Source organism: Xyrauchen texanus, chromosome 15 (genome assembly GCF_025860055.1).
Source record: "Xyrauchen texanus isolate HMW12.3.18 chromosome 15, RBS_HiC_50CHRs, whole genome shotgun sequence".
NCBI classification, from domain to species: Eukaryota; Metazoa; Chordata; class Actinopteri; order Cypriniformes; family Catostomidae; genus Xyrauchen; species Xyrauchen texanus.
In genome coordinates this window covers 1,652,170-1,662,843 of record NC_068290.1, presented here as the reverse complement: position 1 = coordinate 1,662,843, position 10,674 = coordinate 1,652,170, and the positions used below count along the sequence as shown (strand labels likewise).

At 42.4% G+C, this 10,674-nt stretch overlaps 1 protein-coding gene across 1 annotated transcript in view; it reads left to right on the top strand.

The window, feature by feature from the left end:
• kif13a (kinesin family member 13A) overlaps nt 1-10,597 on the top strand; it is an 87,566-nt gene extending 76,969 nt beyond the window's left edge. The window contains 5 exon segments of the mRNA XM_052143748.1: nt 169-274; nt 349-500; nt 6,122-6,430; nt 6,432-7,074; nt 7,489-10,597. Coding sequence (XP_051999708.1) covers nt 169-274; nt 349-500; nt 6,122-6,430; nt 6,432-7,074; nt 7,489-7,625 — 1,347 coding nt within the window. The 3' untranslated portion in view covers nt 7,626-10,597.
• Nucleotides 10,598-10,674: the final 77 nt, after the last annotated feature.

The following is a 10,674-nucleotide window of genomic DNA, read 5'->3' as shown; positions in this document are numbered from 1 at the left end:
CACGTGCACAAACCGCACACGCTTAAGCCACCTGTCCGTCCGTCAAACCGCGCGCGGGAGCCGAAACGAGCTTTCAAATTCTCATTTATTCATTAATTGACTCTCTTCCTTCCGGCTTGTTAACGAGATCAACCAGCGGTCCAAATCTTGACCTCTCCTTCTCCACAGGGTCACTGTGACGGTCACACGGACGTCTCCGAATCCAACCCCCAAGAGTTGTCCCTCAACAGTGTCCTCTCCAAAGACACACCTGTCAAAAGCAGGGAGAATCATGGTAAATTTACCCATAGTTGGGATGTACGTGTTTAGGCTCTCTTATGCATTAATTCACTAACACGTTCTGCACAGGGTCAGTGCCAGAGAGTCCAACGTTCTTCAACTCCAGTCCGTTTAAGGTTCTCTCACCACAGCCGCCCAAATTCCTCAAATCTCTCCTGCCAGTGAGAGAGGAGAACAAAGCCAAGCGGGTTCTGGAGTCACGACCTCTGCTGGGACAGGAGGTACACACACACACACACACACACACACACACACACACACAGAGAACGCGTCTGTCTCATTGTCAGTTTCATGCCTACATATCGCTCATATTGTGTTTCCACCCTCCATATACACTCCACATTCTCACAAAGACACTCTACATATTTCATATTTGATGATGGCATGTCCCACCCTGCAGGTTGACGGCACACAAAGCTTTAAAGAATGAATTTCCCAACTAAAATGGCCTTTTTAAAGAAACAAAAACACTGCACCGAGCATGACCTCAGTCCTTTAATTCTGTGTTAACAGCCACAAATGATATATGTACTGACCTGAACAACATGATAGGAAGCGTGTCTTTAAAGGAATACTTCGCCCATAACCATTAAAGCTGTGTCATCATTTATACACCCTGAAGTGGTTCCAAACACTTTTGTATTATGTTTTCCATACGAACAAGTGAATGGTGATTTTTGGGCTGTGCAATATGGACAAAAATGCATTTTTAAATTTGTTTAGATAGATAGATATTTGTTTGTCATTTTAATAGACTTTGCATTAGAAACAGACTGAAATATTTTAGTCATTATTCAATGATAACCTCTCCCTCCACCGAAGCGCTAAGCTCATTTGTGGTCACGTGCGGTACTTGCTGTATCGTATCCAGTAACGTCACATGCAAGAACGATTGGCATTTAGGATCAGTGATCTCGAACCTGGCGTGATGCATCCAAATGCAATATATTTGATCAATAATGGTCTAAATTTAGGTCGGTTCCTTACTAAACTTGTGTATGACTTCAGAAAACTTGGAGTATAGCGTATTGTGGGTCATGTGGACCTTTTGTGATACTTTTATGGCGCTTTTATGTCTTATTTCTGGCTTGAGAGTAAAAATACATTTTCATATTTATTGTATGTGAAAAAAGTGGCCATTGGCAAGACCAAAGGTGGGCGCTAAATTGCAAAAAGAGATTACGTTTAAAACGTTAAAGTGCCCGTATACATAATTCATGCATGTGAGGAATCATTTGAAAGCTTAGAATCTCAACTTTTCAGAGATATACATCACTTATGCATTTATGTTACTGAAAATAACAAAATAAGGCCTCAAATCATTCGCGTTTAAAAGTAGCGCCCCCTAGAGGTAATAGGGTACAAATGTGTGTATATGTATATATATATATGAAAATAAAACACAAATAGCACATAAATGGACATGTCATATATCAAATGAAAGCTCTCACTCTCAGGAATGTGACTGTATAGTTAATTTTGTTGCTCTAATACAACAGTTCAAAAGAATCACAAAGTGAAATATGATTTCTCTAAGTCATCAAATACAAATGTCTCATTTATGAGCTGGTAACTGCTGCTGTAAGACCCAAATAGCTAAAAACTTTATATCTGCTTTTACTTTTGGCAGTTATCCAAACAATTTGCCATTGTTTACTTGTCTGTGAGCTTGCTTGGCCAAATAATCAAATGATATATCTTAGATATCCAGAACAAAACATGCCATCCAGTTGGAAAAGCGTGCTAAACAAATCATAGTAAATATATGTTATCGATTATGGATTATGAATGTTTTATGTCACCACAAAGGGGAGGATCTCAGCTTTCTAATGACACCTAGATTGATCTTGTAGTCCACTCAGAGGCCGAGATATTCAATGAGATAATGAGGGTGTTGCTTGAACTGAACATTAGACTGAATGTCTATGGACGAGCACATCTGTGAGGGCTGAAATGAGTTAGAGCGCCCCCTAGAGTTCACATCTGTATATTGCGATGGAATGTGATGGCGACAAAAATATTTTTTCTAGTGTTTGCTGCCACCTAGTGGAATAAAATGAGACACATTTTTTGTAATTATTCCACAGTATGTGTGAATGGTGAGCTTTTAAATATGAGTCTGAAAAATTGCGGACGGCAGCCCAAAAATGCACCCAGAGTTTAAGGGGTTAAGTGTTTAACGAAAAATAGTCATACTGGTTTGAAACAACAGGGGAGTAAGTAAATGAATTTTTGAGTGAACTATTCCTTTAAAACGTCTACATTTGTGGCTGAACACTCATACAGCGCATGTGCAATTCTCACCGAACGCTTGTATATACCACATGTGTTACGTGCCTAACTCCACCAGCCCTATATACTGAGTGTGTACTAGTGTTCCCTGTGCTGCATGGCCTGTGTGAAGTGTGCTATTGTGACCTGATTGCAGAGCATGCGCAGGTTTGTGGAGAGCAGCGTGCTGGGCTGCAGACCCAGGGCCCAGAGCGAGGGCCACGCCCACAGTGACATCAGCAGTGACATCAGCACCAGCAGAGCCAATCACAGAATGCAAAGACTCAGCACAGATTTCACTCTCACACCTCCACACACTGTTGTAAGTGTCAACAATCCAGTATGCTGCTGGCGTGCAAACACTAGTTAGTGCTACTAGGTAGTGGACACTTTACAGAAAGTTCACTACATGTTTTAATTTATGCTACCTCATCATCTCTGACATCATCTCAGCATCAGCACCCTTTGCATCTCATTGTGTCTCACTGCCCTCATGTGATGATGAGTAACTGCATGTGTCGCTCTGCTTTTAGTTTAACTCACTGACTGCAGCACTCCACATATCACAGAGATTGTGTTGAACGCCCCTAGTGCACATCAGATCTGCTTCATGATATTTCTGCGAGCAGTGCATTAGATGTTTCAAAGAAAATAAACTGTAAATAAAAATAGTGTTTACATAAAACCGCGTCCACGCCGGGCGCAAAGCGACAAAACTAGAGCACTTCCTTTATAATCAACAAAGCAGTCTACACATCCCGATGGACGGATCTTCTGTTTCTATTTTTGACATCCTGCAGATCCACTTTCTTTTCCTTGTCTGTCTGAAAACAAATGATTTTACCTACAAATATCATAAATATAAATGGATTGTTTGATTTGTTACTTTATATATTCAAATAAATTCTAAACATTTCAAATAATTCCAATTCTATGTGTGTGCGCATGCGTGTTTGTGTACGTGTGTGTGAGTATGTTTGTGTGCTTGTGTATTTGTGTGTGTGTTTTTGTGCGTATTTGTGTGTGTATGCGTGTGTGTTTGTGTGTATGCATGTGTGTGTGTGTGTGTGCGTGTGTGTTACTGTTAGGGCTGGGACGGTTACCGCATTACCGCAATACCGCGGTGACGTGACTCCAACCGCGGGTCTGAGCTTGTCACCGTCGTCACCGCAAAAAAACAAAAACAAAAAAAACATTGGCCCGCACATGTGTGCACGTTGTGTCTAATGACATGGATTCATTGATTCTAATTATATGGATTATGTCTAATGATATTAGCCTACATGGATTCAAGGTTTTCTAAACAAAACTTATCAAAATATGGAGCAAATCCGACCTTTCGCGAGTTGGGGAGCGCAATGTTCCATGACACATAATAACATTCCATTTGTATTAGAGATGCGCGGATGGGCTATTATTATTTAATCACGAACCGCATCACAAAACTCATCTGTCCGCACCAACGTTTTTTGATAAAACTCAAAACGCATCCATGGCGCTGACTGTTTTAAGGTCTGAGCGATGCAAGGCGTTGCTGCCGTGAGGCTGAAAGCTCTTGGCTGTTCTAGAAAGGAGACTGATCCAATGCAGCAAAGATATTTTAAAGGCTGAAGTCCCTAGTAGGCTATAGCCTATTGGCTATGTTGTATCCCCAGAATATCAGCAGTGAAGTCCGTTTCCGATTGGCGCACAGGGATAAAAATAAATAAATAAATAGTAACGCACATCGGCAAACCTGACTACTAGGCTACTGTAGCCTAAAATTGTATCATTTTGTTTTGAATTTTGTTTAAAATGCATTAAGATTTCTATTTATTTCTCATGTCTGTGAGGCAGTAGGCCTAGCCGCCGAGTTTCGGTTCATTTATGAGAGAGCTCACGTGCAAGAGATCGCATCGGCGCTTCCACGTCCTGCTGCTGATTATATGTCTGCTATATTTGCTTCTTATTTATTAATTCCAGGCAATTAGTTAATGAAACGGTGATTAAAATTAAGATACAATTTATACAAAACGAAATTTTAAGTTAAAGAAAGGCTTTCTACAAAACAAAACTTAATAAAGTGGTCAAAATCATGTCTGACCCATCTTCAATGCGAATGTATCTGAGAATAATCTTAAATAAGGAAATCTATACAGTGATTAGTTCATGCCAAATTACTGCTTGATGAAAATTTGACTATTTAAAATTGTGCTCGTTTTTTCTTCGGATGTAGGTGACAATATTTAAAGTCTGTCTATCAAAAGCGACTTCTGATGTGTGCGCCAAAGTCTGTCGGGGGCTTCTCTGATCCAATGTAATGTATTTAATGCGGTTTACCGCTATACCGCGGGAATATCTTGCTTTTCAACCGCGGTTAGAAAAAATCCATACCGCCCCAGCCCTATTTACTGTGTGTGTGTGCGTGTGCATGTGTGTGTGTGTTACAGCATGTGTGCGTGTATGCATGTGCGTGTGTGTTTGTTTGTGTTTGTGCATGTGTTTGTGTGTGTGCGTGCGTGTGTGTTTGTGTGTGTGTTTGTAGGTGTGTGCGTGCATGTGTTCGTGTGTGTGTGTGTGTGTGTGTGTGCGTGTGTGTGTGTGTGTGTGTCTGTGTGCGTTTGTGTGTATGAGTGTGTTTGTGTGTGTGTGTGCGTGCTGGTGTGTGTTTGTTTGTGTGTTCGTGTGTTTGTGTGTCTGTGCATGTGTGTGTGTGCTTTTACGTATGTGTTTGTGCGTATGTGTGGGTGTGTATGTGTGCATTTGTAGGCGTGTGTGTGTGTTTGTGCGTGTATGTGTGTGTGTGCGTGTGTGTATGAGTGCGTTTGTATGTGTGCGTGCTGTTTGTCTGTGTGTGTGTTTGTGTGTGTATTTGTGTGTGTGCACGTGTGTGTGTGTGTATACATACAAAAAAAATTTTAAGCTAAAAGATTGTTGTTGCATTGCTTTAATTATAATGATTATATAATAAGTGCATTTTTATACCAGTAGATTTGTGTTTACAGTTTAAGGAATAGTTCCCCAAAAATGATAATTCTCTCATTATTTAGTTGCCCTCATATTGTCCCAAACTCAAATGACTTTCTCTCTTCTGCAGAAGATATTTTCAAAGATAAACATATGATGTTTTTATATCCATACAATGAAAGTTCATGAGGTCCAAAGCAATACAAAGGAGGCTACAGAAGTCCGATTTTGGTCTGTTATCAAACAGAATTGATTGTATTGGTTCAGAAGACATGGATTAAACCACTTAAATTTTATGGATTGGTCCTTTAGGTCCTTTTTGGAGCCCATGAAGAGAGAAAGTCATATGAGAATTCACATTTTTGGGTGAACTATGTCTTTAAGTTGGATGTATAGATATTTCCCCATTTTCCCATTGCTGATGTATTGAGCTTACAGCTGATTGGTCCATGGTTAGTGAACATTCTGCGATGTCCTGCAACCTTTTCTGGCGTAGACACTGTGTTTTTCAATGACTGAATATAATTAGGAGCTGGTGATCTTTAACCTTTCATCACAAAGGGCTGTAGAGTCCTACCTGATCAATGCTTTGCTGTTTGTTGTCTGGTCATTGATGATTGGTCAGGATTCAGAAGAGGAGGAGCACAACGTAGAGTCAGCCTTCGCCCGTTCCAGTGTTCCAGGGTCTCTCGGGTCTGAACAGCTCCCAAACTTCAAGCCCTACGTCCCGGAGGATTTTGCCAACTTTGAGGTGTACAATGCCAGTCTTGACACCAAGGATGGGGTGCAGGAGGAATTGGCATCTGGGGTAGAGCCATTACCAGAGACAAGGACTGTAGAAAAGGAAGTGTCCCGGAGTCCCACAGCCAGCAGCTGTACGAGCGGATACTTCTCCCATAGTGCCTCAAACGCAACTCTGTCCGATGTGGCTCTTTAGTGGCAGCGATAGTTGCGACCAGCTCAATAGCAAAGAAACCTCCGAACCTCCGGAACACTGCTGTCCTGGAGGAAGAGCGTACCTACCTAACAGGAGTACCCCAGGGGTCGAGACCGTTCCCATTCAACGCTGTTCTCGTAACTGCATCGACCGGGACTGCTCTTCGCCGCTACCCCGAAAATGCATCCTGAGTGTTAGTCAAGAATTCACAGACTTTAAGGGGGCAGATGATGGTATAGGAGCCGAAGACCCGGGTCACTTCGAGACAAGCTGGCAAGCGGAGGCGAATCTCCCAGACTTGGGGAAGCAAAACTCTGCCAGAACGTCAGACGAGAAAAGCAGTTGTGTCGCGGTTCCTTTGGCTCAGGGCAATCTTCACAATGGAAAAGGGTCTCCCAGTGTTCCTGTACCTGACAACAACCCAGAGCTGGAATCATCTAGAGGACTTGACGACTCGGAGGACGCAGAACCTTCTGCAGACTCCAGTGAGGACGAGAATGCACCTGTTGCTCAGCTGCCGGACTGGATGGCTCCCGGTGAGCAGGTGTGGGTGGGGAGGCAGAGTGGGACGGTGCATTATGTTGGAGGGGTGGAGTTTGCCAAGGGCATCTGGGTTGGAGTGGAACTAGACCTTGCTGTAGGTAAGTGGACATATGAATGTGAGTAGAAGTCTTCAAGAAGATCTTAGGAAATAACCAAAAGGACTTTTCCACCATTTAGCCAAACGGTTCTGAGCATGCTGAGGAATGGTTCCCGTAGCATTTCCACTTGAGCTCAGTCTGGTATGGTGCAATTACAGAATCGTTCCCAGCTAACCATGCTCAGGACAGAGGACCGTGGAGCTCCTTCACTGGCATAGCGACTCCCGATTGGTCACTTGCCCAGTCAGTCCATTCTAATCCCGAATTAGCACCATAGTAGAAAACAAACCTGAGCCAACGAGCCCAGGACTGTGCAAGGCTTCGCAACGAGAACCGTTTGGTCCGATGGTGGAAAAGGCCCTAAAGTAGAGGCAAAGTACCTTTAACTATAGACCCCTCTTTGTCCTTCCACAGGCAAACACAACGGTACGGTTCAAGGAAGGGTGTATTTCCGCTGCGCCACAGGTCATGGCGTCTTTGTGAAGCCATCCGGTCTGACCAGAGGACCTCCTCCATCCATTGATGCCGAACCGCAACCTGTGCTCCAATAGGGACTTAACATTGACATAAAGATGAAGTGTGTCAACGGGATTGCAGAAATAACGACTGCTTCCAAGAAAGTTTCAAACACTACACCTTTTTGCCATTATTCGGTCAAACTGGTTGTCCTGCCGCCATTGGGTGAGCCCATGTTGTTGGCTGACCCGGGACGCTCCAACAGAGTGCTTTGCCGCTAATGGCGCAGCAATTACACACTTAGACTTTACACGTTAAGAGTGGACGGATGGATTCTTTAACACCAGCATGGACTGCTTACTTGACCCATCCTTTTTTAGTACATGCCAGATATGTGTTGATCGACTCCCCTTATTCTGTGGCAAAAACGTTTTACGTGTGTTTGTGTGTGATGTTTTAAAGTTAAAGGACTATTTCAGTATCATCTTTGAATGTCAAAAGTTGCACAGTTGCACAAAAAGCGTTTTATATCATGTTAGCTATAGCTGAAATACTAACTTCGCGTAAACCTCCATCTTGGAGAGCGTACCACTTCTTATATGACTAAATCTATTAATCAAACGATGCCTAACTATCGTTCTACTTTGAGTGATTGGAAACATTTCGATCTGTTTTCGGTAAGAATGAACTACTGTTTCTGAACGTTTTTGTTTTGCGCGATTATATCAGGTATTACCAAAGACATAGCCTTTCAAATCTGCTGTGCAAACGGCAAAGATGTCGTCATTTTTGTAAGTACTTTGGCACCGCGTGTTTGCCTGTGTGCTTAAGTATGTTTTGTTGATGGATTTATGCTAATATGCTAAGCGCCATGTTGGAAGACCACATGCCCTTCGGAACTTCAAAATTGTGATTGATTTGTACGTTTTGAAGGTATTTCGATTGGACGGCAAGCCTGTCGCATTACTGGCTTGTTGAGTACTGTAACCGTTGAAGGACTGCCAATATTTGTAATAACGAAGCTTTCAGCATTGCACTGGAGTAACTTATCCTGGACGCACATTAAGTTACGTAATGCACAAACTTTTACGCTTTCTCAGATACTGATTTGACGCTTCTCAGGAGGTTGACAGGAAGTGACAAAGTCTGTATATATGCGGAGAGCACCTTGCTTTCTTTATCAGACCGTTGGCAGTAGGACGCGCTATCGGCTTACTGTCGCCAAACCGCGCTAGATCAGAAATGCTCTTAAGTACTGACACAAGTCCCGTTCCTCAACGGGGTCTTTTTAGATAGTCGAATTCTAGGTTTATCCACTTAATATTGAAGCTTTCAAGCATTCGTGTTTTTTTGGGACTGTTGAGAATGATTTTAATAGTTTGTGATACTAAAGCCAATATGAATATGTTTTATTTAGGTGTAAATGGGAATATTGGGGAATGGGATATTGCTGAAATAACGATCGTGTGCGTGCTATGACAGTGCTGTTATTATTGCTCAGTTTTACCTGAAGAACTGTGGATCTGTCATTGGAGATGGTAAGATAAAAACCCACGACCTTACATAAAAAAAAACAAAAACAAAGCTGCTCTCCTTGACAAAGGAGCTGTACATAAAATGTATGAACATAGTATTTACACTATTATAATGTACAGAACTGTGTTGTATTTATATTGTATCTGCAGACTGTTAAAGTTGGTACAAAGATGTTGTAGAATACAGAATGTTTACAAACACTTGTCTGGTGTCCTTGTTTACTATAATGTTACTGATTTTGTATTCTATTGAATTGGCTCATAAAAGAGAGATCATTTGCATTGGTTAAATTTTAGTGCCATCTCTGATTGGGCCTTTGTCCCTCTCGGAGGCTTGATTAGCCTCGTTCTCTTAGGCCGGGGAGCCCAAGGCATGACGTACACCCCCCCCCCCCCCTTTCCCTGGGGAGGGGCGTGGCTAACATCCTGTCTGCCGGCAGGTCATCCCCATCTACCTGGATGATGGAGGGGACAGGGGGAGTGAAACAAAAAAAAAAAATGTGGCACCTACATGCAGTAACAGCGATCATGCCAAATTAACAAAACATTTAAAAAAGAGAGGGAAAGGCCAACCCGGAGCAGCAGTGGACGAGAGAGGAGAAAAAACCCACTTAGTCGTCGGTTCTCCGATACGCCGTAGCTTAGTCCTCGGCCACTGCTCCAATGGACGACAGCCACACCTCCCCGGGAGGATCGGGGAACAGAAGGGGTCTCCCCAGCCCCTGGCAGCGGTTCTCTCGCTCCAGGCGGTCGGTCGGGAGCCTCTCCCCGCTTGCGGTCGGTGGTCATCACGACCCCGCCGCGTTTAGTGGCTGGTAGGTGTCTCCCCCGCCTGGGGCGTCCTGGCAGTGGCCTTGACTGCTCTAGGCGGTCTGCTAGGAGCCCCTTCTCCCTTCACGGTTGCCGGCTGCTCCGTTGGGGTGGACGGTAGTGGCGAGAACTCCATTACGGCGCATCCCTCCTCCTTCCCGTGTTTCGGCACCAGTGTAAAGGGATTCATGGAAAGGAGGCGGCGAGAACCGGATTGACAATATAAATAATATAAACCATGTAAAAAATAAAATTATACATTTTTTTTTTACTTTGATCTCTGAAGTTATTTCCACAACTTTTTTGTATTTATTTGTATTAATTATTTAGATTATTACTTATTTTGTTTTGATTAGTTGCACGCTCGAAAACAAGATGAGTAAAAAAATAAACAGAAATAACTGTACATGTCATAGAAGTGCTGTTACAGACAAGGGTTTGAAATGTGTAAATAAAAATGTGTGTATATTTAATTTGTAAAACAGTATAGAGTCAAACCATTTCACATAGGCCTAATTTAATAAAAGATTAAAGATTGATACCTTTTAATGGTATTTCTTGACTATTTGAAATTCTTTTCATGACTGAAGAGTCCAGGGAACATGTTTGTCAGCATATTTTGATAATGACCCTGTTACTGTTACGTGATGATATTAATTTTGTACTTTTATGTGTCTCACAACGTTGCATTTTGATTTGCAGTTAGGTAAGGTCAACCGAAATAATGCAACCAAAATAAAATATATTTATAATATTAATGTGTTTGATTTGGACTGTAAAATCTGCATATTACATGGAA